The sequence below is a fragment of the Melitaea cinxia genome, chromosome 24 (assembly GCF_905220565.1).
Source record: "Melitaea cinxia chromosome 24, ilMelCinx1.1, whole genome shotgun sequence".
Classification (NCBI taxonomy): domain Eukaryota; kingdom Metazoa; phylum Arthropoda; class Insecta; order Lepidoptera; family Nymphalidae; genus Melitaea; species Melitaea cinxia.
Window position 1 is genome coordinate 3,729,931 of NC_059417.1, and position 18,412 is coordinate 3,748,342.

General features: G+C 32.6%; 1 protein-coding gene and 1 long non-coding RNA gene across 2 annotated transcripts; one reads left to right on the plus strand and one right to left on the minus strand.

Annotated features, from left to right (window-relative positions):
• Positions 1–62: 62 nt before the first annotated feature.
• Positions 63–14,901, plus strand: LOC123665779 (centrosomal protein of 104 kDa). Its single transcript, XM_045600039.1, has 20 exons — positions 63–102; positions 3,920–4,078; positions 4,498–4,633; positions 5,377–5,464; positions 5,847–6,030; positions 6,283–6,494; positions 6,777–6,962; positions 7,256–7,424; positions 7,640–7,727; positions 8,298–8,454; positions 8,840–9,066; positions 9,616–9,753; positions 10,755–10,886; positions 11,954–12,167; positions 12,522–12,923; positions 13,003–13,420; positions 13,513–13,624; positions 13,955–14,094; positions 14,268–14,363; positions 14,780–14,901. Exons 1-20 carry the CDS (start codon positions 63–65, stop codon positions 14,899–14,901), a joined length of 3,420 nt encoding a protein of 1,139 aa, XP_045455995.1.
• Positions 14,902–17,045: 2,144 nt separating this feature from the next.
• Positions 17,046–18,057, minus strand: LOC123665619. Its single transcript, XR_006745087.1, has 2 exons — positions 17,818–18,057; positions 17,046–17,312 (listed from the first exon to the last, which is right to left on the minus strand). It is a non-coding gene; the product is annotated as an uncharacterized LOC123665619 (long non-coding RNA).
• Between the last annotated feature and the right edge of the window lie 355 nt (positions 18,058–18,412).

Sequence of the window (18,412 nt, forward strand, 5' to 3'; positions counted from 1 at the left end):
ATGGCATAGCTATGGAAGTGCACGTAATTTCAATGAGGGTATGCAGGTAGCTTTGCGGGATAATGCCTAAACGTATTCCATTTCACGTCGTCTATGCTACAAGTAAGTATTTTTTTTGTATTTTTTATTTGTATTATAATTTTTTTTTTCGTTATAATTTGTAATAAAACAGCTGAATAATATTAAATTATTGTTTGATAATATATATTTTAAGAATCTTATCTGTTACATGTGTATGTAACATATAGTTATATTACATTTGTAACAGATAAGTTGATTTTATTTTATTGTATTTGTATATTGATAATTTATGAAATTAAAAATAAATGTACAAAAATATCTTCTTGTTCTGCTCTAAAATAAAATAAATACAATATTATCAAACAATTTTAACAAATGTGTAGTTTTGTGAACATTAAGGGATATTTATAAGTAATAGTTTAAATAGTGTTAGTAAAAAAAATATCTATTGAAATAAAGCTTAAGTTTTATAGCCTTTTCTTTAAAATGTTATCTAGATAGTTGAAGATATGTTTTAACTAAAAGAAGCCTGCGTATATATTTAATTTCAATCCTCTAATAGGGAATTAGAACTAATTTCAGTAAAATCGCAAACCACCATTAGTAAAAAGATTTATTCAATCGATATTAACTGGGATGACTGAAAGAGATCTCTTTTAGAGATAAATTCGCCCTTGCCAACTACCTATATTATAATGACTATTGTAAAGTTACTTAGTGCAATAAATAATACAATATAAATAGAAATAAATTGCTACGTATATAATAATCGCAAAACTTGAGAAAAGCTGGACCAATTCGAGTAACTTTTTAAGTTTTTCCTAATATAAATTGCTCAGAAAATTAGAAAATTTATCGATCATTTAAACTTTACGCGCTTAACAGTTTAAAAGATGGAACAACGTTATTGACGGAGGGCAAAGTAGAATTTATTTTGGTCAAAATCTAAAGCAATCCGACTGGGGGTACAGATCTTCAACCTTACAGAAGATCACAGCTAAATAATATTTTTTTCAAGCAATGTTGTGTTCCTGTGGTGACTCAGGTGGCCAGATCACCTGGTAAGTATCGAGGGTAAATTCGGTAACGTGCGTGCTTTCCATTATGTGGGTCATACGCTTGTTAGCCGACCTATTTGTATATAAAAAAAATGTCTGTGATAACTATAAGTAACAAATAATGTACCCTTATATATCACAATAATAAAGTTATTCATTATTTAATACAATTTAAACTATAAAATTCTTCCTTATCAATTCGAAATTCTCATTCAATTAACATTATACATCTACTGCAGTGTGTTATATTTATTGTAGCACAGGTGTAATGTACCATTCATTTTCGTTTTGTATTGGTTACAAGACAGCGTTCAGACAATATTGTCATAACGGAATTAACCCCGAGGAATCCGGAGCGATATCACGTCGTCCGTAGAAATTAATTTAAATGAACTTTAGATAATGTCTATTGTTATTTTTTATAAGTCATTGTCCTGATGGACGTATATACTCTTTGAAACTGTAACTATCTATCTTTGAGTCTTTTAGGGTTCCGTACACAAAGGGTAAAAACGGGACCCTACTACTAAGACTTTGCTGTCTGTCCGTCCGTCCGTCCGTTTGTCTATCACCAAGCTGTATCTCAAGAACCGCGATAGCTAGACAGTTGAAATTTTCACAAATTATGTAACAAAATGAAATAAATATTTAAATGGGGTCTCCCATACAAAAAAACGCCATTTTTTGCGTATTTTTGCTCGATATCAATAAGCGGTAACAGGTAGGCACTTGAAATATTCACAAAATACTTAATTGTACTTTTACTTTACTTTAATAATAAATGATAAAATAAAAATAAAAAATATTTGGAATTTTTTTTGTCTAAATATTACCCAGTCAATGGTACGGAACACTTCGTGCGCGAGTCCGACTCGCACTTGGCCAGTTTTTTCTTGAGACTGGTAAGAAATCGATAAAGGAATAAATAAACTGATAAACGTCTGTTTGTAATAGAGTTTCTATGATATATGATAGCGATTTTATGTCCACAAAAAAAAAATAGAATTTGCGTAAACTCACTAGAAACATACAGTAATAATGAGCCAACCAACTGCCGTCTAGATCAGAAGCTTCTGATACTTGAATAAGTTTATAAAAAGGCTTGAATGCTTAAATTTTCGGGTTAATATTTTTAACTACAAATGTTTTCAATAGAGCTAACTTCTCATATAAATAGAACAATTAGTACGCGGTATTCGAAATCCCGTTCTACGCCGCAGTCTACGATATCGACAGTAGATGATTAGCTAATGTACATTTGTAATATTAAAGAAGCTGCCTTGGGGCCGTTGTAATCAAAACTTTAATAATAAATAAGCTCTATAGTGAAGGAATGTTTGCGTTCTAGCTATTATTTTTATGCTAACTTTTGTGAAACGAAAATGTACAAAAGCATTTGTAATATTGTATTGATGTTTGCACCAACATCAATCATTTAATGTATCTTTTTTTCATCGTTTAATGGTTTTTATTATTGTAGGCGTACTCTGTAAACTATATATCCATCCCCAAAACTACACGAGCCAATCAATAACATGCCTATTAATATTCAAGTACCTTTTTCAAATCGTAATTTTTTCCATTCAATAATTATACATACTACGGTATTACAAGCTTAATTACAGTATACTTGCCCTAATCTGCCTTAGTAAAAATAAAAAAAATAAACATTAAATAAAATTAATTATTATTTATGTGATCAATATTTGTGTCAATGGACTAAGTTTTACAGTGAAGTCGGTAATTTATTAATAATTTTCCATATCGTCAAAAATTTTTTATTTCAAAAATTTCAATTTTATAGTTACGAATTAACTGTAAATAATAATGAACTCTACTTAATACTACTTAATTTTTTTACGTATAATTTCGGCTATGGTATGCCTTCATATATCTATCTATCTGTACTAGTGGTCGCCCTAGGGCGAAATTCAACCATAGTTACAATTTTAAAGTAAAGAAAACCAAAAAATAATAAAAATATAGAAGCTTTTTTTAAAATTTTGTAACTCCGAAACTATAACCAATTTTTATCAAGTTTTGTAAGCATATGTAATTTGGTTCAAATTGGAAGATAGGGTAGTTTTTATCTCAATCGGACTGGGTAGGTGGTGCTGTTATCGGTATGTAGGCTATCGAATTTGGTAGTTGTTTTCCGAGCAGGACAACGTCTGCCGGCTACTGCTATTCGACCGAGCTTTTATATCTATAAATATAAAAATGAATGTTTGTCTGTATGTACTTTATAGAATCGTAATCTATGCATTTGATTATGTTATGATCTTCAATCAAAGTGTTGTGCATAAGCCCATAAAGGTTTCTGAGTTGGTACACCAAAAAAAAAGCGCAGCTAGTAAACTATAAGTGTGCAAAATTTCATACTCCTCCGTCTGCGTACCTAATTTCCGTAAAAAGGGGTACAGAGTTTTTGCTTCACATATTAATCTATCTATATAAAGCCCAAAACGGAAGTACCCCAGTTTAATAAAAGGTTTTTTTTTTATTATGTTATTTATGTAAATAAAATTGAATAGCAAAATGTGTTTGTTGCTAATACGCTAAGTTCGATAACGGCTGGGAGCAATCTGGCTCAGTTTTTTTTAAGTTTCCTTATGATTTGTAGAAGATTCTTATGATATAAAAATTAAGTAAATTACGTAGCAAATTAAAAAAAATCTAAAAAAAGTTATGAATATTCCAACTTCATGCGTTTGCCATTTCGCAGACCAGGGGAACGTATGTCCAGTCAGCATACTCGTATTTATAATAAATGAATCGTAATAGTTTTATACACATGGATTATTATTATTCTAAAATTTATGTTCGTTGTGTGCGCCAAGGCGAAGACAGCTCGTATCCAGCATGCGAGTTGAACGCGCAAGGTCCGGCAGCGCGCGGCTGGAGAAGCGTAGGACCACCTCCACACGAACTGCTGCTCCGCCTGCAGTCAGTCACCAGCATACACAAGCTCCAGCTACTTGCTCACCATCAGATCATACGTGAGATTGATTATACTACTAACGCTAAACTATTAATTTTATTCAGCCCGTAATTTCCCACTGCTGGTCATAGGCCTCTTTCTCCCTGTAGGAGAAAGGATAAGGAACGCAGCTTTAACTATTTATACTTTTGCTCCAACTCATGGTTAAACAAACGCTAAGGTTGGTCGTGGGTGCGAGCGCGAAGCAATTTCGTGTCTACATATTTGGCCATTAATTCTAGTTGCGTTGGGAGCATGCGCCAAGAAACTTTCAGCTTTTATAAAATTATGAAGGTCTGGCCCTCTGTTTCTGAAATGTTTGTTTAGGGAGTTATCCAAAAATTATATTTTTTTTTATTATACTAAACTGAAGCAATACTCCAAGAATTTCAATTGGTCTCTACAATAACTATTTATTCCATCTATTTTTGCATACAGCGGCGTGCGTAGAGGTATTAGTCTCAGGGGGTTTAGTATCGGAAGGAGCAGCTACACCATGCGGGGCTACATACACAAGTGTCGGACGCGTTGCTCTTGCCAAACCAGCACCGCAAGCTCGAACTAGAGAACTTAGGTAAGATATATTACGCTATATAGTCAGGTAAAAGAGACAAATCAACTCAAGCCAATAACCGTTTGAGTGATACATCCTGTAATATTACCATACCATAAGCGTAGCGATTTTTCTCCATGCATGCGAAAGAAATAAAGGAATGCAATAACTATTTTCCTCAAGTTATACATGTAGATACATTTTAACTTACCTTTGAAATCAAAGCCTGGTAGATGGCGCTATTTAATTAATTAGTTTTCAGAGTTTCCAATTTAGTTTTTAACCGACTTCAAAAAAAGGAAGAGGTTACTCAATTCGACCGTATATATATATTTTTTATGTATGTTCGAGGATAACTCCGTCGTTTATGAACCGATTTTGATAATTCTTTTTTTGTTGGAAAGGAGATATCCCTAGTTTGGTACCATGATAAGGAAACCAGGATCTGATGATGGAATCCCAGATAAATCGAGGGAAACTTTCTAAAATCCGCATAACTGGGTGTACAGACTTTGATGATTTTTAATTTAATCGAAAGCTGATGTTTATCATGTGGTCACATTTAAATTTCATCGAGATCTGATTAAAAATTTTGGAGTAATCTTTGATAATGCGTATTTACTTGACTATTTTTTCATCTACCGTACTACGTTGTATTACTTGTCGATAAAATTGAAGTCGGTTTTTCTTCGTTTGCCTGCAAACACAATTATTATCAAACTATTCAAGAATTCGAAAATTTTGAAATAATCTTTATCGTTTAGATCAGCAGCGCTATCAGAACCCACCATTGCCAGATTTGTAAAGCTTCGTTTGTCTGGTCCACATCCACCATCGAAAGAAGATGATCAGGTATTAATTACGAATGATAACTCAACCGTTTTGGTTTTTAAATTTCAATTATTGAAGATTTTTTGATGTTCAGGCTCGTAAACAAGCCGTATCTTCAAATTATTTCTGTAGACCTTTAAGTATTAGTGAGACAACCTTCAATGTAGTCTATTTAAAACAAAACAAAAAAACGATAAAAAAAATCATAATACATAAGGACATAAATATTTATATTTCCATATCTCTCCCGAATGAGTCGAACTGTATTTCGGGATAAAAAAATTCGAGTATCATATTTTGTACGATTGAATCAAATTAGGCTAACTTTCATTTGATAGTTTCGGCGTATTGCTATAAAAAGATAGATATAGATACATAAAACATTTATATTAAAATTCTCCAGGTAGCATTAATGGCTGTTAATGTTCTTGGCGATGAAATAGAAGATGTTACAAAGTCTCCTCCTGTAAAGAAAGCTGAAGTCTGCTTTTCACCCTACGATGATCTGGCATTTGTGATGTATGTAGACAATGAGATAGCTGATCTGGTGCGCATGCTAGATAGAAAGAAGAAAACTGCTGTTGCTGGTGAGTAACGTGCACGTAATTTAATATTCGATCATAATTCGATAGCCGTCGTAAAAATAAATAAAAAACTGTTTAAAAGGAACTTGAACGATCATAAAAACCTCCTCCAGAATGTGTAATAATTATCAACTCACTGTAGATTGTTGTAAACGGCTTTATCAAGAGGTTAATGATTACGTTACAAAATGATATAGTGTACAATAACTCGCTGCCCTTGGTTATTGTGTAACATAAGCTCTCTTATACGCTTAGAGGAACGCTTCGAGTATGCACGACGACTTAAATCAGCTGGGTCAGCTTTAGCAGCGGCTGGAATAAGGATCGGAAGGTGGAGGCTACGTAAGAGAACAGCTGCAGCTCGAGATGACTTCGAATTGGCCAGACGAATGAGAGATAGAATAGCAGATGCACTAATGGGAGTGAAAGAAGATCCCGAGTTAAAAAGACTTTTTGAAGATGAAGGCGTAAGTTGCTTATAAATATACAAATGAAGTCATGACTCTGTGTTTATGATTAGTAGTTTAATCCACGAAGTCTCTCGTCAAATTAAATGAAAAATAAACCCTAAGTATTAATCTGGATCTATAGCTATCAATATCTAACATTAGTTTTTAATTACTTTTCATAATCTTTTGCGTTTTAATATTTGCCATAAATAAATTAAATACAATTCGAAAAATATCTGGTCATTTCAAAGTTTGTGTTAACCTATTAAGATAAATGATTAAAATGTTTGGTTCGTCCAGCCGGACACACGTAACGACTCATCTATGCCTCAAGCGTATGACTTCTCTCACCATCTCTCGCCGTCCGTCGCCGCCGGAGTGCAAAGCATCGATATTCCCTCACCTGTCCCGCCGATAGAACATCTCCCGGAACCGGAAGATGAATTTAATAGTGTTGATGAAATGGATACTCATCAAATTTCTGCTGTAAGAATAGAAGTTAAATAAAATTTGCATATAATTAAATGTGAAATATACAGAAAATCAACTTTTGTACTAATACGGTTCTCACTGTAACCATAGCGTCTGCAACATCACCGAAATATTCGGAGGCTCAAAATAACGATTGTGGTACGTCCCGTGTTAGTAAAAGCGTTAATAGAGCTTGAAAAAGTTTAAAAATATGTACGGCGCATCCTTAAATATAGTTTTTTTGATAATTGAGACTGACTTTGTACTAATTAGCTGTGTAGATTTATACTGACTTAATTTTTCCTCAGTCACCCGTCCAAACTTTAGAAGATGATACAGAAGTACAACTTGAACCTATCCAACCAATCGCACCGGCCCTAGAAGAAAAACAAGAAGTACAAAAGAAAGAACAAGAAGAAGAGTTGAGGAGAGAAACAGATAGTCCACGTAGAAGTATAACACCTAACGCTGCCAATGGTAAATATCTTTTTTTAGCAAACTTTGATAAAGCGTAGACAATAAAAGGAGTTTCGTAAGAGATGTCAAATTGTTCGTTTTTTTAACGATATTTGTCATAAATACAAAGGTTCTTTCTACTAAAGGATATGATGACAATATTATACACAGAAATGAGCTGGTTAATTATTTGTTACATAAACCAGGACTATAATAAATATCACTTACTCTTTCAGGTACTCTTGTAAGACGTAGAAACAAAAGTGCAGGACCAAGATCTACGTTTGAAGCTTATGAAGAACGATTATTACCAGCTCTGAGACAGTACGTATTACACCTGTTTAGTGTAGATCATTTGCAACTTACATTAATTATACTACAGCAGTTTATTTAAAAATTATAAATAACATGTCTTTTTTTGTAATATTGTGAGAGAAATTTCGTATACTTGTTATTCTCATTATGCTTTCGGTCGCAGCTAAGTTCGAAACGTATTTACGAGTAAAACAAAACTACTTAATTATAGACCTACGTTGCTTCAACTATGTTGATGTTTTTGAACACTAATTTTGACGTAATTTAAGATAAGTACATATAATATAATTGGTAAATTAATAAAGTACATACCCATTTACGAAAAATTTCAAGTTAATGCATTTTTTTTTTCTACAAGATCTTTGCCACTCGCTTTAAAAAAAAAAATTAGGAATGGATTGTTTAGAAAGGTTCGAATTCCGAAAAAATGCTTGTCATGTAGCTTTATTCACAAAATATTTAAAAAATTCCAAAGTCACATTTCTATCACCAGCCGATGAATCACTCAACCACTTCATAATACATTGTCACAGCACCGAATCACCCAGTTCTAAATGACTTTAGAATCGAACCCAACAGTTCCCACACCAATGAGTACCTGCGCGAGGCGCGCGAGGCTCGTGAGGAAGAGTGCAGTGCTGGCAGCGCATCGTCTCACGTTCGTGCTCCACATCGCCTTACTGAACGAGAGCGAAAACAGGCTGCACTACCCATACTTATATTTGGATACCCCTTGGTAAGTTGGATAAGTAATTAAGTATATTAGTACCTACTACGAGTATACGACACTCTCATATTATAATCTTTTTTATGCTATGTTATAATTAGGTATATTTATAAGTTACTATTATGGCAAGCTATCAAAATCCCCATAGAATATTTTGAGATTTGGCTACTCGTATAAACACATCCAATAATCTAAATGATTGTCGTGATACTAAGATTAAAATAGAAACAAGCTGGGCTTTAACTACGATTTTACTTTGCTTAAAAATCAGATAAAAAAGAGATAATAAAATGATTTATTATAAGAAAAATTATTTTAGAACAATTAAATTAAAAAAAATATCTTTAAATCAATTGTGTTATTGTATCTTTAGAATTTGCAACTCGTTTTATAGGTCGAAAAATTCTTCTCAAAAAACTATCTGGATAAGGAAGAGGGCCTTGCTCGTCTCAGAGCTGAACTGACGTCTCCAACAAACGGCAGTACGAAGACTTCGCCGAACAAAACAGCAAGGGCGGCTGCAACGTTGCTTCAAAGAGCGCTAAGGGATAAAGTGTTCTCCGTGTACAGTCAAGCTAATGAAGTCGTTAGAGTTCTGTTCAAGGAATTTGTACCAGATCGGTAAGTTTTTAGATATATGTAACAAAAGTAATCGTTTAAAACTATAATACTTCTGTTAATTTGTATTGTTTCCTATAATAAATTGGTAGGTTTAAAATTACCATCAAGTAAAAGAATTACAGCATATTTATTATATAAGAAAAAGTTATAATATTTATCGTTCTTCTACACAAATTTATTATTATTATTTTTTCTTTACATTATTTACAATGACTTACAAAGGTGAAACTTTTTTTAATACAAATAAATAAAATTTGAGTGTCTGTTTGTAATATTAAAATGACCGCTACTAATTTACAATTTTTGTCTGTCTGTCTGTCTGTCTGTTTATTCCGGCTAATCTCTGAAACGGCTGGATCGATTTTGACGGGACTTTCACTGGCCGATAGCTGATGTAATAAGGAGTAACTTAGGCTACTTTAATTTTAGAAATTTATTTATTTTATAACTCTGCGACTTGACAATAACTTTTTTGTTAAATTCCACGCGGACGAAGTCGCGGGCACGGCTAGTAAAGAATAAAAGTAGTAATACTATATACGCTTCCAGAGTTTGTGCTGCAGAAGTAGGACGTTGTCTGGAGAAGCTTCTCCCTGAACTACTGCGCGCATGCGGAGACCCTGCGCCACGAGTACACTCCACCGCACAACACACCGTTCTCACTGTTGCTGATTGTCCACTTGTTAGGTAAGTTATAAAAATTGATGCCTTACCTAATGTCACCTGAATGCTTATCAATTTCACTTTTTGCTCCGGGAATTGTGCGTTCGATTCCCACCCCGAGTTTGGGTGTAATATACATATTTATTTATATGTATGTTTATCGAGAAAAAAATATATGTAGCTATACCAGTTGGCTGTTACCTATAACACAAGCATAATTTGCTTATTTTAGGAACAGATGACCGTGTGTAACATACACACACGTTCATATTTATTTATATTTATTTATATTTATTAATATTTATTTATTTATTTAATATATTTTTTTAACCTTTAATCTTTGGAACTGATTTAATACACAGCTAGCTTAGTTATTTACATGCTGTGTGGTTACGGCATCAAAGAATATAGCCCTCTCGTCCCATGGGTGTCGTAAGAGGCGACTAAGGGATAACACAGTTCCACTACTACCTTGGAAATTAAAAAGCCAACCAATGGCGGGATAACCATCCAACTGCTGGCTTTGAAATACACAGGCCGAAGAGGGTAGCAGCGTCTTTGGTGCGACAAAGCTAGCCCTACGGTCGCCAACCCGCCTGCCCAGCGTGGTGACTTTGGGCAAAACACATGAGTTCACGCCATTTTTGGCGCGAACTTGTGGAGGCCTATGTCCAGCAGTGGACTGCGAAAGGCTGCTGTAATCATGATGACTGTGATTAGTTATTTACAAATAGTTGTTACTCGGTACAATATACATCTGTAATGGAGTAAACCAAGCTGTTGGTTTCGGTTCTAGTCTAGGTATTATTATTTTTAATTGATTTTATTGAACTGTTTAAATTAATTGTTAAATTTAATGCTGTTCGTATACAAAAATCTATAGATAGATGTAGAATTTGTGATCAACTTAACTAACGCATTGAGTTCATTGTAATGTTACTTTTAAGATTTTTATGCATATATAAATAAATAAATAATCATAAACATGTACTAACGATCTAACTTTCAATTATTGGTATTTTCAGGAGTTTACACATAATACCGCAGCAACTGGTCCGTCCCGTGGCTGCGTCTATGCATCCTCGTCTCGCTCTCTCCCGTCTCCAGATGTTAGAACAGTTAATTCTAAGTCATGGTATTTCTACTGATAAAAATAGGTCAGTAAAATGTTACATTTTTAAAAATCACCGATGACTTTTCAAGTTATAAATTCTTCTTTAGAAGACGAATTTAAAAATAGAGTCAGAATGCTTGTCAAGAAAATGTTTTAAAAGTAAGACTATTATAGGTTTTCTATTTCAAAAGAAAATCGTAGTCATGTTTTCGTTATTCCACAGTGTAGTTAACAAATAAAGTTTCAACCCAGTCCTTTGATAGGAAGAAACTTTACTAGTATAGTGAAGAAAATTTACTAGTATACGAAGAAAAACCGACTTTAATTATATCGACAAGTAATATAACGTAGATAGACGAAAAAATAGTCAAGTAAATACGCATTATCAAATCAATGTGGATTTTCGAGAGTTTCCCTCGATTTCTCTGGGATTCCATCATCAGATCCTGCTTTCCTCATCATGGTACCAAACTAAAGATATCTCCTTTCTAACAAAAAAAGAATTATCAAAATCGGTTCATAAACGATGGAGTTATCCCCGAACATACATAAAAAAATATATACGGTCGAATTGAGTAACCTCCTCCTTTTTTTCAAGTCGGTTAAAAACGCAGTTAATAGTCTTTCCCTAACATAGAATTGAAAATAAAGAAAAAAAATTTTAATTTAAATAATCGACCATATATATCAAGTCGTTAACACATAAATAAAATTATTTCATTATCAAAATTATTCATTCTCAAAATACAACAAGGTTATTAGTTGCAAATTATTATCTACCTCTTCCGTTCCTATATAGGGCATTGATATAAAACACAATGTAACCTACATTGATTATCATACTATATATTTATGACTAAATTAGGTTTGCTGGGTACATTTCCTATGTATGTAATGTAAGATGTAAGTAAGATCAATTTTTAAATTGATGGTTAATGTTTTTGTTACCTTGACTTTTCGTTAGTCTTGGAAGTCTAAATATTTTCGACGTTCTTTAAGAGTGTATAATCATCTTAAGATTAAATAAATGCTAGGCATTTAATTTTCATAAATTAACCGCAAGTATTTTTCTACCAATTGATAGTGATGTCCTTTTTATGTTCTTTCTAGTGGTCTAACGGTCCGTCGCCTGGCCGAATGTGGTGCTGCAGGAGCCCAGCACGCTGCGGGTTCGGTGCGGGCTGCGGCAGAGCGGATACTCCTAGCTGCCTACGCCAGGTCTCCAAGAGTTGTGAGGGCTCAACTACCCCCAGACGATGCTGTTACACGAAGAAATCTCATATACCGACATCTCTTCCAACAGTTTGATAGGATAGATATGCAGGTTTCTTTTATGTTTTTAAATAGTAATATCGTATTAATAACCAGTACCCGTCACGGTTTCCCATGGGTATTTAACAAAAATTTCAAAATAATTTTTACCCCTAATTTTTTTGAAAATATAATATAGCCCATATCACCCGCGGATAGTGTAGCTTCCCAACAGTAAAATAATTTTTCAAATCGGTTCAGTAGTTTCGGAGTCTATTCATGCAAACAAACAAACAATCAAATCTTATAGTAATTAATATTAGTAAGATTAGTAATAGATTAGTAAAGATTACCATTCTTAATTAAGCTATCGTTGTTTTTTTTAACAATATATAGTCGTTGGTTACTAACTATAATTAATTCACAGAAAATGCTAAATCAAGCACCAAGTGATGAACAAATTCTTAACGGCGGAGATCAATCAACAGCGGATTCTAATCTCGAAGCAAGTGTTAGTCACTCGACTCGAAGTGGAACAACTGTAAGCGGTTTGACCACATCGTTTGGCATGACATCATCATTAGATGCTACGTCATCGTATAGTTTAAAATCTAGTGCAAGTGGGTCTACGTTAGCACCTTCAAGCTTAAGTGGTAGCTTTACAACATCAAGAACTAAAAGCAGTTTAAAAAAATCACCAACTAAAAGGTATACACCTACTGTGAAACCAAAAGATGGCTCAAGGTTTCCAGGCTATAATAAATTAAGATTAGATAGCGCAGTTAGCCCAAAACATTCTCCAAGACAGTCGGAAGCTGGTAATGAAAAGGTATTATTCAAACCTACCGCTTTAACATTTTTATAGTTCTATAGAAGCTGAATATAACATAAAAACGTAATATTTTCAGGTGCATTTTGAAGAAAATGAAAAAGATGAAGTAATATATCGTAGAACGAATCGAAATGTAGAAAATCGTCATTCCATGATTCATTACGACCATGATCCCGCTAAGCCTCAATTAAAAGAAAGACCTGCTACCGTTTATGAACCTTTACATTTAGAATACAGAGATTCTCCAACAATTGGTTCACCAAAAACTTCAAAAAATGATCTGCCAAGTATGGATTCGTTGCCTATGGACTCTCCGCAGATGTCTAGGAATGATCTAAGATGCGATTCGGACAGTAGAAGTCTAGATTCTCCTAAACTTAAGGCTGACTATTTTAGGGATGTAGGTTTGGAGTCACCAAAGCTGGTGGCGGGAGTTAGGAATTTATATTTAGACGAACATAGTCAAATGGATGAAAGTGGATATTACAGCCCTGGTAAGATACTGTTATATGTTTTCATTTGTCGAATTAAAAAGTTATTTTAGGACTACACTTCTATTTTAAAATGAAATGTTTTAATATTTTAGAACGTGTTGCAGGAAGGAGACAGCAAATGTCTAATAATGAACAGCAGTTTGAAAGTTACGAAGCGGTTGGTGTTGATGCCAGCAGTGAAACCACACCAGAACCAGCTTGCAAGTAAGTGATCTGGATTTATTCTAATTTTCTAAAATGTTAATGATATAAAAAATCACATTAACTATATAATCTATTATTGAACAGAAAAACACACCTCAAAGTATTTTAAAGACAGCTTAAATACAATTGATTTGATTCCATAGAACATAAAGCAATAGTTTGGAAATTCATGCCCGGTCTAATATTTTAAAGGTTTGAAGTGCTTAAATTTAAAATGTTAACGTTCACTTCAGAAAAAAAAAACTTGTGTATGGCTGGCTCTTGAAATTTTTTTGTCAGTTTCAAAGAGAACAGTTTAGTTTATTGATAAGTACATTTTATACCATATAGTACGTCTTGCTCGTGGTGCGGTCGACGAGTGCGCGCTGCGGCACTGGAGGCGCACTACTGGCGCCGCTGCGTATTGCTCGCGCGCTGCCCACACTGCCATCTCGCGTTAGAGGCACGGGCTCTACACGCACATTTACTAGGTCGGCATACCTAAACTACGTTCTTTAATTTTATACCTATTTCACTACCTGGTACCCGCGACGTTGCCTACATTTCATTAGTAGTTAGAAGCCTCCCTTCAAAACAATTTGTCGATATCTGCGCGTAAGTTAAACTTTTCTCTTCACTAAATGTTATTATCAATACTTTATAGATGAGTGTTCGCTGAGCGAGGGGCTCTGGAAGGCGTGTCAGAAGTGTGGAGCGGCGCTGCGTTCGGACGAGAGCGACTATCACGTCAACTGTATCCGTAAGTACTCAAATAAATTTGTCTTAAAACAGGTACATCTTCAACTAGAAGCTAAAATGTACTGCCCAAATCACAAGACAAGAAGTAAATGCAGTGATCGATAATTTAAAAGTAATGCTCGGACTGCGCAGTAATAGCATAAACCTCTTTATGGCGTTGGGCATTTGGGCCAATGCTCAGAGCTATCGTAGAAAACAAAGACGTTTTTTTTTCTAAATAAAATAATAATTGAGTAATAATCATCTACGATAAGAGGCAGTACATTTTATTGCCTTTGCGCTTTTTAATATTCGCTAAGCTAAGGAAATTATAACGCAAATATATATATTTAGCAGTAAGCATAAGGTTAAAATGAATGTCTACATTTCCACGTTTTAGTAGGTATTAAGAGCAAAAAATGCTATGGTTTATTCCAGCGCTAAGCTTTGATGAGTGGAAGTGTCCATACTGCCTAACAAACGTGCTGGCTCGGGACCTGCCGTGGCAAAGGCATCTGATGCAGTGTCCACGAAATCCACGACTGAGGCAACAAAACTAAATAGTTCAAATTTCGTCCACAAAACAGTTAAGTCACATGTTGTTTTTATATTTTTGTTATTTTCAAAAAATTGTAATTTTTACAAAAGTTGCTGAAATGTTGTTTAATTTATTTGTTTTTTTTTCTTTTTAAATGGGTTGTACTGTATGGTGTATTTATGGTGATGTATATTTGTTGTACACTTTTTTTTATTATAAGCTAGAATAATTTGTAAGCAATAAATTAAAATATTTAATTTGTTACTTAATAGAAAATGAAATAAAAACGCTAACCGTCATATAAATTCGTAAATTCTAAACCATTCGAAAAAAATTGTTAATATTAATTACTATTTTTTCTTAATTATATTTGTATATAAGGAATGTCGCTCTTAATAATATATACCGTATATGAAAAGCTTGAGCAATCTGCACTCTGTAAAGTTACGTCCATAAGTGTAACAGTATGTTTTTTACAATTTTATCTCTAGACATAAATAAATAAATATGATCATAGCTTGGAAAGTCTCGTCGTAATTGTTACTACTTAGTATGCTCAATCACATGGAAAACGTCTGAAAAAAAAAATTGAATCCTTGCAATAGATTTACCGGACACAAAATAACTGTCACATTTCATATTAAAAACATAAAAATGTTGACATGATTGATTTATTAAACAATTATACATTTACAGAATGGATCATTTATTAATACTGAAGGGCTTCTACTTGTCCATGTCTGTGTACATTATTTTATTGTATCAGGCCTAAATCAATTATTTTTAAATATATAAGCATTTATCTGCTATTAAAATTTGAGTTAAGAATGCATATAAATATGTACAATATCAATATTCTATAAATATAATTTTACAAAAACATACTCATAAACTAGTCAATTCACAAATTATTCTTGTAATAATTTTGTACTGCTGCACGTCCTTTAAATAAGGTTTAGGTTAAAAAGTTCTTCGCATTAAAAAGGTTAAATATTTTTACTCGTCTTAACGATAATGTAGATTTTTTTTTTTTAAATATAAAACTGTATAATTTCTTGATTTTGTGTACAAAGCACGGCTTCCTTGTCCATTTTTACCGTCCGGTAATATTGATTCCGTCTTTTGCTCACATTTTGTTTTAATCTGTGATGCATTTTTTGAATTTATTAAACCTCATTTATTATGAATACACATTTTAAAAAAAATTAAAAATAATTTTATATTGTTTAGTATAAAATTTTTTTAATTATTTTTAAGTTTTGTTATAATTATATAAGTCTATCTGTTATAACTTTCGTTTTGTTGTCATCATATTGTGTTTTTGATATTGTTCTGTTAAATATTATATTGTAGTTCATACACCTTTCAAAATGTAGCAATAACAAAATTATCGTAGATGTCGCAACTGAACGGTCTCGCTGATAAAATTTTACCTACATTGTGCAATGGAGCTATAGAAATGAATACAGGCAATATTTTAAATTTCAGTTGCACATGTGAAAATTTTATTAACTAGATCAAAATGTAATAAAATAGTGTTTAAATAGATTTAGTCTTTTCTGGTGTTTGCATTTAATTATATTTTTTATATTTAGACATCAATTTTTACTATAATCAAGGACTTGAAGTTTTGTTTGTTAATAGAAAAAATAACATTGTTTATGGTAGCCACAGATTAATAAACAAAAGGCAGATGGAGCGTGTGGAACAAAAAGTATGAAGCCACTTTTTATTCATGTGTGCGTGGCGACTAGAAATGGCACTGTAGGAACACGTGCATCTATGTGTGTATAATGATACCATAAAAAGAAAAAAACTCCCTGCATTTTTTAAAATGTCCTTTTACGACAATAGGTTCTAAAGTTTTATTTGGATACATGAATTTATAACTAAATAAATACTTTAATAATAATAATAATATTAATAAAGGTTTCGTTAAAAATAACGAAAGAAATAGGTAATATGTCAAGATTTTTATAACTAGCGGTCCGTCCACACTTTGCTTCGGGTACTAATTTTGTTTTTGTTTAATAAGGTTTAAATGGACTTTACAATGTTTACAACTCTAGATAATAAAACTTTAGTGTTTTTCAGTAGTATCATATTTATTTCATTAGACAAATAAAAAAAACATACATAATTTAAAATATTTATTAATAATAATAATAATAATTATCATCATTTATTTACACACACATACATCGATATACAGACAACTTAAAGACTAGACCAAAAGATTAGATAGTATTACAAATAATTACATTGGAATTTTTTTTTATCAACCTACGAAATTTTTCGGTAAAGCATAAGCCATCCTCTTTAAAATGTAATGAACACACAACGCAAAATTTTGAAGCCTCCCAATTATGGTCTTGCCTGCTTTGGCGAATAATAGAAACCCATTCCTCGCGTAGAACAACATCTGTCGGCAATCTGCAAAAATCATTAAATAATAAAACTTGACACAACTTGATTACAATATGTATTCTTTAAATATATCTGGCATCTTCCATTAATTCCACTAATATTATAATCTGGCTGTAATATATATATGTAAATAACTTCATCATTATCATATATATATATATTTATATATAAGGAACTAAATTGATAACCATATACATTTTTATTTAAGCTCCTGCATTAGATATTAATGACCGAATCACAGTAAATGGTAATAACAGATAAAAATACATCTAAATTCGGAATAACTATTTAGGCGTGATATTACGTGTGGAAATCGAATACACGTCCGTACATTTAAAAGTCAGTCTCACTAACGCCTAGACCATCAGGTAGTTTCCCCAATTGAAGGGAAAAACATTTCGCCGAACACTGGCAACACAGATGAATTAATGTCGAGGTTTTGTGTTCCGAGAGAACCATATAATTTATTGAGTGTATAAATAATAAAATCAATTAAATAATTTATAATTACCTGTGAAATGAAATTCCATCCTCTTTTTTTATTTTTGGGAACAACTTTCACAATGTTTAATAACACAAGACGGCATTTTTTGACACAAAATAATGAATCACTCGAGACGTTTAAACAATACGACGCTATCTTTAGCACTGCTGCGACTTTGTATTCGCTTTTGATTTTGTATTCGCTTTGGTGGCTTCACTCGCATGTTCGGCGCGCTCCATCTGCCTTTTGTTTATTAATCTGAGATGGTAGCCTACATATTGACATTTTTAGAAAAATAAAAAAAAATCTTGGAAAGTCTTGCTATAATAATAAAAAATAAAGTCTTGCTATAATAATAAATAATTTACTTTTTACTTTTTTAAATTATTTATTAGTCATCACACCTAGTCAAATGGATTTATAATAGATACGTAGTTTGCCTCAACTCCGATAATAAACTATAAAAACATAGTTCCAAAAGAGCTGAATTATTTTTACCTGATATATGATTCAATAAAATGACTTTATGAAAATATTCCAAAACTTTTTGTCTGTATTTTACACACTAAATTGTGCGTCTGTTATAATAAGAAATTTGCCACAAATGCTTCAGTCTTCATAT

Bases quoted from the DNA above. Each gene is read 5' to 3' on its own strand.
- LOC123665779 (XM_045600039.1), top strand. From the start codon at position 63: ATGCCTAAACGTATTCCATTTCACGTCGTCTATGCTACAA. The intron at 9,067-9,615 runs GTAAGTTTTTAG...ATACGCTTCCAG, and splicing joins AAGGAATTTGTACCAGATCG to AGTTTGTGCTGCAGAAGTAG. The intron at 12,168-12,521 runs GTTTCTTTTATG...ATTAATTCACAG, and splicing joins TTGATAGGATAGATATGCAG to AAAATGCTAAATCAAGCACC.